General features: G+C 48.2%; 2 protein-coding genes across 4 annotated transcripts in view; one reads left to right on the forward strand and one right to left on the reverse strand.

The window, feature by feature from the left end:
- EFCAB6 (EF-hand calcium binding domain 6) overlaps window positions 1-13680 on the forward strand; it is a 223760-nt gene that overhangs the window by 102308 nt on the left and 107772 nt on the right. The window contains exons 17-18 of the mRNA XM_033118658.1: window positions 3558-3728; window positions 5329-5497. Coding sequence (XP_032974549.1) covers window positions 3558-3728; window positions 5329-5497 — 340 coding nt within the window. The remainder of the gene's footprint in view (window positions 1-3557; window positions 3729-5328; window positions 5498-13680) is intronic.
- LOC117029410 (28S ribosomal protein S18c, mitochondrial-like) lies at window positions 13132-13563 on the reverse strand. 3 transcript variants are annotated; one of them, XM_033118655.1, is made up of 2 exons: window positions 13412-13563; window positions 13132-13327 (listed from the first exon to the last, which is right to left on the reverse strand). In XM_033118655.1, exons 1-2 carry the CDS (start codon window positions 13561-13563, stop codon window positions 13132-13134), a joined length of 348 nt encoding a protein of 115 aa, XP_032974546.1. The 3 variants fall into 3 exon arrangements, with proteins under 3 accessions (XP_032974546.1, XP_032974548.1, XP_032974547.1); XM_033118657.1 differs by having other exon boundaries at window positions 13212-13269; XM_033118656.1 differs by having other exon boundaries at window positions 13212-13257; window positions 13316-13563.

The raw sequence follows: 13680 nt of genomic DNA on the forward strand, positions 1-13680 counted from the left end.
GGGATCTCTGCTTCCTTGTCCATAAAAAGGAAGGTGGTGCCCAAGCTGCAGTCATTCCCGTTCTTCTCCCTTAGTACGTTTTAGCCTTGTGATACCAACTCCTCTTTTCTTACGTATATTTATTTGTAAAAAGAAAAAGCCTTTTTCTCACCACCACACGTTTAAAACAGCATCACTGGCATAAGGAAGTCATCCTAAGACCGGATGTCATGAAAACAATAGGAGTGAATCCTAGCGAGATGTTTCAGTCGGCCAAAGGCTCTGAGCATGCAACCTGCCATCTCTTGGTTAAAATGTAGTTTACTAAGTAGAAAAAAAATGAAATATGTGAGATATCACTTGAAATAAAAGGAATGCAAATTTGCGGACATATGTTGAAAGATAGTACTTTGTGCCAGCCAGGGAGTGGAGAGCTAGGCCCTGTCTCGTGTGCCGGTGGGAGCGTAAACGATAAAGCCTCTTTGGATTTCAGTTTGGTGTAACAAGAACCCCTCTCCCTCAAATGGAGCTACACTTTGTCTCTGTAGTTCTTCTGGGGTGCATATCACGGACACAGTTGGAGACTCAGGATACCCTTGGAGTACAGCTGGCCGAACTCGCCAGGGCGTGACTGGAGTGGGGTGAGAAGGGACCGAGGGGGAGTCCAGGTTTCTGGCTCCAGCACATGGGGACTGTGCTCAGGATCGCCATTTGAGACTGGGCGGACTCGGGGAGGAACAGTGTCAGGAGTGAAAACCGGGAAGTTCCGTTTTGGCCGCATTAACTTGGAGAGGAGCTGGGTGACAGGCCACCACCCAGAGTGGCTGCTCTCTATCCACCTCGCCTACCCCTGCCCCGCAGTTGCTCTCTACCAGTCACCCAGCTCCATTTTTTATGGCTCTTCCTATTTAGTTATGTTTATGATTTGTGCCACCCACCAAGGATGGAAAGGTGGGGACTTTGTCTCTTCACGCCTGAAGCTGCAGTACCTAGGGGTAGAATAGTTCCCAACTCATTGTCAGGGCGAGCGAGGGAATGAGGGCATGAATACATGAGTGAATGAATGAATGAATGAAAGAAATGTAGTGTATTGGTCATGCAGGCAGTCGGGTATTTGAGACGGAAACCTCTCTAATCCATGAAGTAGCCGACTTTTCTGTCTAAACTACAACTCTGGTCACATTAAAACCCGGCTTAAAACCCTGGCTGTCCTGCTGCCGTTAGGAAAACATTAGCCGCTTTCAGCGGAGCGTGGCTTCCCTGGCCCCTGGTGACCCTCGAACCTCTCCAGAGCTGGGGCTCCTCAGCCAGACTGCCTGTGTTTATTCGCTCCCAGCTCGGCCCTGAACCAGCTGAGAACCCGGGCAACACCTTCTTGCACCTCTGTGAGCCTCTCTTTCCTCATTCAAATATTATTTACGAAAGTTGTGGTAAGGATCAAATGAGCAGATGGACATAAAGCTTTTCACCAAGCACCCAGGCCTCGCTATGTTCTCAATTCACGTTTGCTGCGTCTGCTCCTGCTGTTCTCAGCACCTAGACTGAGCTGCTTCCTGTTCCTTGAAAACCCCCAGCTGTCCTGCCTCTGGGCTCTTAGATGATCTTTTCCCTGGTTCTGAAAGACCTGTTTCCTGGCCACTTGGCTCCATGTGGTTGGAGCTCTCAGTTGTAGCTATAATTCTTAGCATGGCGCTTAGTACACAGAAGCATACATGGTCACCAAAGCAGTTGTAATAACCGTGCGTACTTATTGGGCCATGCGTGGCTTCAGAGCTGGTGCTGTGACCCCTGAGCACGTGTGTAAATCTTCATCGTTCTCTCGTGGCACTGTTATTACAGCTGTAGTTTATTGAGCACGCAGACACACGGCGGGCCAGCCCCAGGGCCGAGGGCTTTCTGTGGATCCTCTGACGTGAGGTTTCCAGTAATACTCTGAGGCGTAGCTACTTTTATTATGTGCCTTTTGTACTGGGGCACAGAAAGGTAAGTAACGTGCCCCAGATCAGTGGTTCTCAACCCCTTTCTATTCTTAAAAATTATGGAGGACCTCAAGAGTATTTGCTGTATGGAGTCTATTTGTCGTTATTTACTGCCTTAGAGATTGTTGTGTTTTGCTGTTGCCTTGGGGAAAACGTTGGGGTTTCAAAATAATGCTTTGTTGGGAGATAATGAGGTGACGGAAATTATAACAGGTATAACCAACGACCATGAGTCATGAGCTAGTAAAGTCGTGTCAAGAACCTGAGTTCATCTCTGGAAAGCCACTCTAGCCCCTCCTTTATGCCCTAAGCTTGTCTACAGCCTGAGGAAATATTAGAGAGCACAGCCTGGATGAGTACACGTTCCGTCAGCGGTTAGAGCCAACTGCGCTCACACGACAATAACCTCTGAAATGTGCACCGAAGACGCATGAAGAGTCTGACTCCAGTCAGAAGAGACAAATGATGTCGTGGTCTTCTCACGGAAACAGCTGTGGACTGGCTGGTACCCTGGACGGGGCCAACGACCACAGCCCATGCACACCTGCCTTTAGTCCCACAGCCATCAAGACATAGCTGCTGTTCAGCCCCGGGATGCTGGCTCCACAGCTGCGCCTGTCACTCCAAAGCTCTCTGCCTGGGCCTGCTAGCACATGTTTCTTTTGGGCCTCTGGCTTTACCAAGTTTGCAAAAGGGAACATGTACAACTTTTATGATTAGGAAAATATTAACACAAAAAACGGTGAAGAAGAAATAGATCCTGCCACATAAGTGGTTTCCTACATTTTCTAAAACATTTGCGTATGCCGAAATTCCAGTATACTCTTCAGTACTTCCAAGATTCCATACCACAATTTCTGATTAAAATGGTTTCTTTTTTTGCATGTGTTAAAGCTTGATTGCAGTATTCTTTACAAATGATAAACTGCACATAGTTCGATGATACTGTTTGAGGAAATCCATCATTTGTATACATCCATGAGACCTTCACAAGCTGTCAGTCACAATGTCAGCATTTTCATCACCCCCAAAGCTTCCTTGTGCCCTTTTGCAATTCACCCCACCCCCTAGACATCGGCTATCATGACAGATTACTTAGCATTTTCTAGGATTTCACATAAATGAAAGCACACACAATGTTGTTGGTTTTTTTTTTTGTTTGTTTGTTTTTTTGGTCAGGTTTATTTTGAGATTCATTCATGTTTGTCACATGTATTCACCATCGGTTCGTTTTCACTGCTGAGTAGTAGTCCATTGAACGGTCTTCCCACACCTTGTGGATCCATTCATTGGTTCATGGACATTTAGCTCGTTTCCAGTTTGGGGCTATTGCAAATATTGCTGTCTATCGTGTACAAGTTTCTGTGTTGCCATACATTTTATTCCTCTTGGGTAAACGCCTAGGGGTGGGACAGGTGACTCCTATGGTAAGTGTATGTTCAATTGCCAGACTGTCTTCCCGAATGGCTGCCTCACTTTACACCCCACCTGCGTGGGTGAGAATCGTACTGACCCACATGCTCGCTGGCACTCATAGGGTCCGTCTTGTTAAATTTCAGCCATTCTAATGGGTCTGTTCTGATTATTTTTAAAATTCAGACTTTGCAGTAAGTTTCAGGATGGCGCTTCAGGAGGAATCCTCTACAAGAACCTTTTGGCAGGCTTAGGAGTCCACGGGCCGCCCACCGGCTTCCCAGTTATTGCTCCGAAGGATGAGCCGTTAAGTGAACATTTCCGGAAAGAGGAGCAGCAGCCGGCTCGTGCCGAGAGGTAAAATAAAACCAACTGGAAGCACATAGGAAAACCATAGCGCCTGTTGTGCAAAGGCAGTAAATATTTGTTGCCTAAATGGGTGTATTAATATTTTATTATTTAAAGAAGAACGATGGCAAACTATCAGCATAGCGATTAGAGTCAGGGAATTTTAAATCAAGCAGACACCGTAGGAATTCCTGAACTGACCTGTTAATTCTAGAAGTGAAAACGCTGAGGTCTGAGAGGTTTGGGGACTTGCCTCAGGTAATCCACAAATGTAATGGCCATCGTGCGTCCAGGAGCCAGGACTGTCCACTCCAGAGAACCTGTCTGCCACTCAGCTGTTACATATCTGCATTGACACCCATTTTTTCCCCAGAAACTTAAGCTACCTTACCACCGTTTAATACTTATTGCAAAATACACCCCTTCAACCTGTTAACATTCTCTAACATGAATGATAGAATTATTAAAACGATTGCCAAATTGAATTGTAACAATAAAACATACTTAGGAAATCTATTAAAAATTGGACTGGTGAATATTCTAGCCCTTCTTCACTTTGAAAAATACAAGTTTAATCTAATGAGAAGATATTAGTGTAACTTGCTTTTTCATAGCTTATAATAAATCCATAAGGAAAGGTAAAACATGGACATATTCAGCAGACTATCATATCCATTTTAAAAAAGTTCTTCAGTATAGAGCAATGGGAATCGTTTAATGCTATGCTAAAGAAATTTGAATATCTGGGCATTTCACTAGTAGCTGCTTTATAAATGGGTAGAAAGATGATATTTTAAGAGAAAGGTTAAATATTCAGTGATGAGATAAGTCTGCCTCCTAAAACCAGTGAAAGAAGTAATAGCAATTGAACATTTCATAAAATGTGGTCATTCCTGGAGAGCCCTTAAAAGCTGACAGCAGGAAAGGGTAGTTAATTCTCCATGGCGCTCTCATGGCTGCCCTCCACCCCCACCCCAAACAGGGCCCAAGAGACTTCTGCAGAGCTGAAGAAATAATTATTCTCCAATAACATATACACTCTCACACTCACACACAGCACATCACATAGAATCTGTATTCTATAAATCAAATTGATTTTGTAAACCAGCTTGGAAGAGCTGTGGCCTTCCCTTCCTTCCTGTGGATGTTTGATGACAGTTGTGATCTGGTTCCCCCCACGTAGCCAATTGAATGTAAACCTTTATAATGGGCTCTGACTGTTAATTTTCCCAGATCACCAAAGTATCCTTTTTTAGCCCTGCCTGCCCGGTCACATGCCACATTCAGCCAGCTCAGCACACAGCTGAGCATCTTAGCACAGGGTTGACAGTGTTCTGCAGCCCCCACTCCAGCCTGCCACCACATGTGCCCCCACAGAAAGAGCGTTACCTGACACGGTGCTGCTGGCCTCCAGTTCCGACCCTGGCTCCAGCACCGGCACACCCTGGGCCTGTGAGAAATGCCCAGGTCACTCCACCTACCTGAGCACCGGTTTGCTCGTGTGTGATAAGGGGATGGTCAACCTCCTTGTTCTCATGGGTTGAATTGAAAATGGGTGAGGTCCCCAGGAAGCTCTGTTCTGGTTCTAAACACCTGCTTGTGGTTTTAGAACCGTGTCCACTGAGGATGAAAGCACCGTTACCAAGAATTTGACCAAGGAGGAAGTTATGGAAAAACTCAGAAACTGTATCCAGCAGCAGGACCCCATGCTCAAAAAGCAATTTCTTGACCTCAGCGGGGAGCTTAATGGCAAAATTAAAGCGCATGACTTCAGGAAGGTAGGAGGATGGGTCTCTGTGTCTGCGTTTCTTTCTTTCCTCAGGAAGTTTGGTGGTTTGATTGTGTTACACTATCGTGCTGTAAAGGAGAGGCGTTAGGTTTTCAGTAAGGGTTTATTCCAGGACAAAGCAGATCTATTTCTAGGTATCTTCTAACAATTTGAAAGGATTCTTTGGGCCAAATATGTCTTTGGCAACTTTCTTCAGAGAATGCTTTTGATATGGATATGGCTGGTTTTTGATAGCTCAACTTTCTAAACGGAGCGTTCACTGATATGTTGTTTGCCAGTCCACGGAGTATCTGGCTTCGTGTGTCGTGCCTCGTGGGGCAGAATAGGGGCGGCAATGAAGCTGCTGAGATCGCCTCCCTGCCAGCAAGGCGATCCCTCGATGCCGTGATAACAGGGCTGTGGTTTGTTCCTCCAGAAAATGAAAAACAATCTGGCAGTAAAAATGGGAAGCTCAGAGTTCTGATTTGCATGTGCTGATGGGAACTGGCGAGGCGCTGCCAGAAAGGACTCAGTTGGAAGGGTTCTGCAGAGACTTCTCAGAAATTAATTTAAATGATTGCTTAAAATTCCTGTTATGATCTTTCGCGCTAATCATCTCCAGCTATTGTTGAGGAGAGCATTTTAGCTAATATGCAGCAGTGTCCGTGTGAACAAATTTAGAAGGCACTGAAATATATTTCCAAGAAGAGAATAATTATCTTCGTAGCTCCCATTTATCCAGAGGCTGCCCCCATGCCAGGTGCTGTAATAGTCTCTTTACATATCTTATTTCCAACCTTCCTGAGCATCATAGAGGATGGACGGAGGAGGAAGTGGGGCTCGAGGCACAGAGGTGGGGTTCGATGGCTGTTGAGGCAGTCCAGACCTCCTCCCTCCGCAGACAGTAGAAGACGGGGAGGACCTGCCGTGGTGTGAGCGTGCGGGGGCACGGTGGGGAGCATCGATCCAAGCAATTCTTAGGAATAAGGGTCAATGGATAAGGAGGAGGGAAGAGTTAAGGGTGGTCCCTGCATTTCTGGTTTGGGGGACCAGGTGGCTGGTCATTAGTCACTGATAATTCTGGCGAGAGCAATTTCAGTGCGGTGAATGATGGCAGATGAGGGCACATCATCTAACTCTCCCAGGGCTCCTTGTCGTAGATTGTGGATCTCTAGGTCCCAGATTCTCTTGCCGCCCAGTTCACCTGGCACCAGTCGCCACAAGCGTAGTGGCTTCAAGCGATCTTGATGCTCATTGGTCTTGATTTATAGTCTGTCCATAGGTTCATAGGACATCAAGAATCAACTCGTCTGCCTCTGATTTTTCAGAGGCAAAGCGGCCACCGTGGGCAGGAGGTAGTGGCAAAGCTGGGACCACTGCTTTGCCCACTGACTCCGAGGGCAGCTTCTTACCCCTTCTCCCCTGAGAACAACTTCCGGTCCCTGAGCTCAGCTGCAGGTTCTTCCATCTTATGGCCTTATCTGCCACCGACAAGGCAGTGTCCCCTCGCTCACGCCTCTAGTTCACACCCCAGAGGACTCTCCTGAGCCTCCCACGTCAGGTGCCCACCTGCCTAGTCGACTTCTTTGTGTGGGCATCTCAGAGGTGCCCCGATGCTCACCAAAGCCTCTCTCTGCTCAGTCGGGGACGACCTCTTCTTCCAGTTGCTCAGGGCTAAAATCTTGGAGTCTTTCTTGACTCTCCTCTTTCTCTCAACCCACATCCAGTCGTCAGCACAGCCTGTTGGCTCCCTCCCCCATTGTCTTCTACCGTCACCTCTTGCCGGATTCTTCCAGCAGCTTCCTCACTGCTCTCTCTGCCCCACCAGGGGGTATCCTCAACTCAGAAGCCAGAGAGACCCTCACAGCCTCAGTCAGCGCGGACCACTCCCGCTCAGAATCCTCTGATGGCCCCCACGTCACTCAGATAAAACCTGGAGTCCTAGAGAGGCCTGGAGGGCCCCGCGTGACCCAACCACTCAGCACCGCTCTGCCTTCGGCCTGACCACCTTCCCCCAGCTCAGCGCCCTCCAGCCACGCCTGCCTCCTGCTCCCGCCTTTGCCCCGCTGTCCCCTCCGCCCGGAATGCTGTTCCTCTGCGACCTGTACGGCACCCCCTCACCTCCTCCAAGCCTCTGTCCAGCTGCACTTCCGCCGTGAGGCGGGCGACCCTGACATTGGCAGGCAGTGCCTCCTGCCTCACCCCAGTCTCCTTCACTCTGCTTTTCACGGCGTCATCTCTATGGCACGCACATCTGCCGCACCTACGCACCTTGTTTCCTTGTTTTCTTTGTTCTGCTTGTTTGCCTGTCTTCTCCCATGAAAACTCCACGGCAGACTTTTTTTGTCCCTTTTGGACAGTGATGCGTCCCAGGTGCTTGGCACATGGCAGGGTCCAACAGCATTTGCGGGATGAATGGATGAACTTGAAGAGCGACTAGAACCCCACCCCTGGGGCCCTGAGTGGGTGCACCTGAGGATGGGGGCAGACACTTTGAAACTCCTTGGCATTCCTAGACGCAAAGCTGGTTCCCACATCTGTCCGTGGCAATGCCCCAGACTCTCCCAGTCCCCTCTCCTGTCCCAGCTTCCCCCTCCTCCCCCCGTTTCTCTGCATTCCAGCTGACCTCGAGGGCACCTACTAGGTTGGTACAAAAGTAGTTGCGGTTTTTGCTATTGTTTTTAACATTATAAACCGCAATTACTTTTGCACCAACCTAATTATTGTGTTGTTCTGCTGCTTCCTTCGCAGCGGAACCCACGTGCCTCTCCCTCCCCCCATGTCCTGGCTTCCTGGAGATGTACCCATGGTGAGGGTAAGGGGGATGGAAACCATGAAGGGACAGGGCCCATATGCAGGGAGAAAAGTCTGTTGTTTTAACACGGAAACTAATGACCAATTTGCTGTGAATCCAATTAAGCACATTGTCCAGTGGTTTCGCTCCTGGTGACCTTTGGGAAACGTCCCGCTGTGACCAACTGTTGAGCTTGAAGAGGGACAGCCGTGGGGTGATTCTGAATAGTCTGCCAGGGACCTAGGATTGAACTTCCTAAGCTGATAACTTCAAAGCATTATGCAAATGTAAATTTTCACCATTAATTGAAGAGATTGTTTATAGGTCAGGGTGATTCTATGACTGATGAAGCCAGAGCTAGAAAAACATGGGCTCATTCTGTAGAATGAAGTAATTTAGGTTCAGCACAATGCGGGGTGGCCCGATGTTAAAGGCTTGGGAATATTGAACTTCCATGGCAAGGGAACCTTTGGAATCGACTCCTCTAGAGAGCTTTAAGTATCAACGAGTCATAACAATTCTGTATGGTAATACTGCAGTAATAATAACTGCGTGGCAATACTGCAGTAATAGTAACTGCAGTGGTGCCGACAACCATCCCTGACAGTGGCGACAGTAGCACCACAGGTACTGTTTGGTCAGGACTGTGGAAGTGCTTTACATCTGCTAGTTCTAACCCTCACAGAAACCCCGAGAGGTGTAGATGATGGTGTGCCCGTCACAGATGAGGAGACCAAAGCTCAGGAGGTAAGATAGTGAGTCAGTGTGCTTTAGCTGGTAAGCCATTCAGATGCTTGGATTTGAATCCATGCTGGTCTGTTAGCAGCCTCAGAAACCTGTTGGGTGTAATATGGGCTGGCTGGGTGGAATATGAGCTGAGTGGGTGGAATATGAGCTGGGTGGGTGGAATATGAGCTGGGTGGGTGGAATATGAGCTGGGCGGGTGGAATATGAGCTGAGTGGGTGGAATATGAGCTGGGTGGGTGGAATATGAGCTGGGTGGGTGGAATATGAGCTGGGTGGGTGGAATATGAGCTGAGTGGGTGGAATATGAGCTGGGTGGGTGGAATATGAGCTGGGCGGGTGGAATATGAGCTGAGTGGGTGGAATATGAGCTGAGTGGGTGGAATATGAGCTGGGTGGGTGGAATATGAGCTGAGTGGGTGGAATATGAGCTGGGCGGGTGGAATATGAGCTGGGCGGGTGGAATATGAGCTGAGTGGGTGGAATATGAGCTGAGTGGGTGGAATATGAGCTGGGTGGGTGGAATATGAGCTGAGTGGGTGGAATATGAGCTGGGTGGTGGAATATGGGCTGGCTGGGTGGAATATGGGCTGGCGGGTGGAATATGGGTGGGTATAATCTATGGCAGTGTCAAGGTTGCATCTGCCTCAGAGTTTTGGGACAGGGACCTCAATTTTAATAACAGTGCCCTACTGTCTTCCTATCATTTTGGCTGTGGGTGTGCAATGTTCTTGATTTTCTCATCCCCCAAATCCGTGTCACACCAATTATGCAGTGAAGTGGTTGCAGAGTTTCTCCCCGGGGATGGGGAGGGAAGCTCCGACTCCCTGTACCTGCTCGCCAATTAGGTGTGCATACAGTTGTTCATCATTGAAACGGAGGCAGCGCCGAGCTGTTGGCTTGCGTACCTTGTGTTCTAAATTAGAAGCACTAATTATTTATCCTCACCAGCTATCTATCGCCTTGCCTGTGGCGAGGGCAGAGGGGGTTGGCCACCCAGGTTCTTTGAGGGAGCGCCGGGGGCGTCTGGAGTCAGGCGGTGACTCTGAGTCGCCAAATCCGTTGAGCCCTACATTGTCACCGCTGAGACACTATTACAGATTTTCACCACCGTGGTCAGGAAGATTTCATCGGCTCTGCAAATTCTGTTTGTTAACAATCTGTCTTCCCCCCTTTTTTCTCTCTCCAATGTAGGAGATGTTAAAGTTTCTGATTAATGGGAGACAACCAGTGACACCACACTGATGTGGCAGTCCTGACAGAGACAGAGCTATGCAGGTTTTAACGAACTCGGTGTGCATTTTACGGTTAGTGTGTAAATTCTGTTGGGGGCAGGGAAAGGTAGTATTTCTGGAATTGTGCTGGATCTGGTCGTATATTACATCATTTCTCACAACAATCCTGTAAAACATGTTCTTTCTCCCAGGAAATCTCCCTCTCCCAGTGCTCTGGCCATTGTACCACATACCCTGTGACTTTTGCATGTTGTCATTTTATTTAAAAAAATGAGTCAAGAACTGGTTAGTGTTGCAGGAGACCTGTGTTTGAACTTGCGGGTGATCTAGAATCTTTAAATTCCTTCTCTAAATACTTTTTCTTCCCTTCTCCGTCCTTCACATGCTGAATTAGCAGCAAACCCCAAAACAGTGTCTTAAATAAGAGAGGCAGGTGTTTTTCTCTCTCATGACACGGAGTCCAGAGTTGTCTATACAGGGCCAATGCAGCCGCTCCACCGTGTCTTCTGAGACCCAGGCTGCTTCTGGTTTCCGACTCTTTCAGTCTCGTCCTCATGCATGCAAGGTGGCTGCTGGAGCACCAGCCACTACACACATTTCAGGCATAAAGAAGGGGGAAAGGGAAGGGCAAAAGACTTGAGCTAGGCAAGTCTTTCTTTTTTTTAAAGGGCTTTCTTAGAAGCTTCTCCCAGCAGCTTCCTTATATTGACCAGGTCTGTGTTACCTGGATATGGATCTATGTACATATATGTAATTCTTGGCTGCATACATTACTACATCCAGAAAAAGCAAGGTGCTCTTCCCACGGGAGAAGGAGACAATATATTGATGCAGGCAAGTTGAACAGTCTCTGTCAGCCTTTTTCTCAGTAAACATTTTGAGGAAGGCTGTTGCACACTTGGTTAGGACTCAGCCACATGGGGACATGGATCAAACAGAGGTTTCATTGCTTGGTGGCAGGGACCCATGGGGAACACAAAATGACAAAGCACCCAAGGACACATAAGCCAAGATTCACTGGAGTGATTAGACGAACTGAGCTGTTCCCTCCCTCCGGAATTTGAGGGCGCGTTACAATCCCAGTCCCCTGTAATTGGCTGTTCCTGAAGGGAACTCTTATTCTTCACCCTCAGTAAACACGCTGAGCATTGTACAGCTCACTGCTGTTCTCAGTCCTGTCTCCGGAGGCCCAGCCAAGGCCTCCGGAGACAGGCGCCAGGCTGCAGAGCTCCTCAGCAAACTTACCGATCCGCCCCCTCCCTGAATCCGGGAGGCGCGAGACTGGGACAGCCCACCCCAGCGGCCCAGATTCCCTGTGCCTTGCGGCTCAGCTGCTCCACACAACGCCTGCCCTTGCTTCGGAGTAGGTGAGATTTCCTTCTTCCTTCCAGCAGAGCACCTCCTCTCGGGTGCTGGTCAGGCTCACAGTTCTGGGGGCCGGCCCTGTTCCCACCCTCCACCATCACTTCCTAATTGCATATGTCTTCCCCAAAGAGGGGGCAGGGACCCCATGGAGACCGAGCCCCGAGAATGCCGCCGAGAGTCTCCTAGCCCTCAGGTGCAGATAAGCAAACCAAATGACTGTGGTGCCTGGGCATATTACGTGTTTTTTTTTTGAAGTCAAAATTTAAATATTTTCATTCATTTGGTTTTAAATCTTTTATTGGGAGCACACAACTCTGGTAAATAAAACAGGTGTTTTAAAAACTCTTCTTTACATGTTATGTGAGGGGAAAAACACAAAACTAAGGGAACGATAAGAGGGACAAACAAACTGTCATAGGAAGAGACCCATATATGCACCCAATGTCAGAGACCCAGAGAGCGAGCGGGAAATCGCTAGGGGCCATCTCCCCACATTTACCCTTTTGGGGCGTTCAGCACCCCTTTGCATTTTGACTGCTGGGGGCAGAGAGGAGCTTGGAGGCCTGCGTGGCTTCGCACACGGAGCACTGGTTCTCCAGCCTTGTTCAGGGGACTTATGGCTCGGGTAAGAAAACCCTGAGGGAGAACGGATGAGGTGCCCTGCTGCTGAGAACGCCTGGTGGGGACAGGATGTGCCAGTGACCCACGGGGAGCTAAATCCGCAGACTTAGTGCTTTAGCTTCACGTTACAGCTTCCCAGTCTTGCAGACGTTTTCAGGGGAGGACCAGCTGTACGTCCGAGTTCCCTCACATCTTCAGTGTGATTGGTCCAAGCCCCACATAACCATAAAAAGTATGCATTTATTAATATTTCTCTGTCTTCTGGCAACAACCCTCTGCCAGACGCCAAAGCTGGACTCTCTCGTGGCCGCTGCTCAGAGCAGGAGCAGTTGCAGACCCTTGGTGTCAGCTGACACGCCCCTAGGACTTCTGTGTTGGCCTTTGTGTTGTCCTGGCCTTTCTGGTGGTGGTGGTGGGGGTTCTGTCTCCTGAGTGACACAGTCTGGGGACTTGCATTCTGCTTTTCAAAAGTTTTCAACTTCAATTTTAGCCCCAAGAAGTTGCAGCAGTCAGCAGAAGTCTGGAAGAGGAAACCAGCCTACCCCTCGTGTCTCCAATGTGGCCACACAACTAGCCAACACTCTGCTGGAGTGGCCCTCGGCCTGGCCCCACCCTATTTCCCAGCCTCAGGTCTACTGCCACAGTCCTCAGCCGTTCCCAGGGAAAACGCATTTGCGTAGGCTCAGCTAGCCTCTGACGCGTTCTTCTCACCTTGGAATTTCAATCCCTTTAAACGACAGTATGGCTTCCTCGGCTCTCTGATCTGATCACTTTTTCTTATTTTGTAATCGATTGGGCTTTTCTACTTTTTTCAATGAGAATTTTTTTTCCCCCGTTTTTTTTTTTACTGTAAAAATAAGTTTATTGATGATAACGTTAGATAATTTACTCCCGATATTTGATGTTACGAACTTCAGGGTCTTTGAGATACACAGGATCCTTGTATGTAACTGGCATAAAACCCATTATTTGAGCTCTTTCAATCCCTTTTGTGATTTCTTTTTGTTTCTTCTCACAAAGACCTGTTAGGAGCCTTCCATAAATGCATCCAGTAAATAGAGAAATAAACTGGGACAGAAGCTGCACATTCTTATAATCTACACATTTTCCACGTAAGATACACTTTTTGAGAGGTTCCTTATAAGGATTTCCCATTGGAGTGGGCAGGTCCTCATTGCTGGTTACCTGTTTATATTGTGAACAACTTCTCCACAGCACTGCATGATTTCCGGGATTTGGGATGCAGACAGTAGCCGTTATGAAGTGGGTCAACTTTTTCCTCTCTAGACCACTGCCAACAGCAACCACAGCGACCATGGTTCCTCACTCCTCTTCCTTCAATGAGAATGTTTGCTTTCTATGAATTATTCCATCCTATTCCAGAAGCAGTTGAAATTTGTCAGTTTTATTACCGTGTTTACCCCACAATAAGAC

The sequence above is a fragment of the Rhinolophus ferrumequinum genome, chromosome 10 (genome assembly GCF_004115265.2).
Source record: "Rhinolophus ferrumequinum isolate MPI-CBG mRhiFer1 chromosome 10, mRhiFer1_v1.p, whole genome shotgun sequence".
In the NCBI taxonomy this organism is placed as follows: domain Eukaryota; kingdom Metazoa; phylum Chordata; class Mammalia; order Chiroptera; family Rhinolophidae; genus Rhinolophus; species Rhinolophus ferrumequinum.

What these genes read in the sequence shown, in the direction of transcription:
- LOC117029410 (XM_033118655.1), bottom strand. Translation starts at nt 13,563, where the DNA reads ATGGTCGCTGTGGTTGCTGTTGGCAGTGGTCTAGAGAGGAAAAAGTTG. An exon ending in GTAACCAGCAATGAGGACCT is followed by an intron (nt 13,328 to 13,411) that starts GCCCACTCCAAT and finishes TAAGAATGTGCA; the next exon opens with GCTTCTGTCCCAGTTTATTT.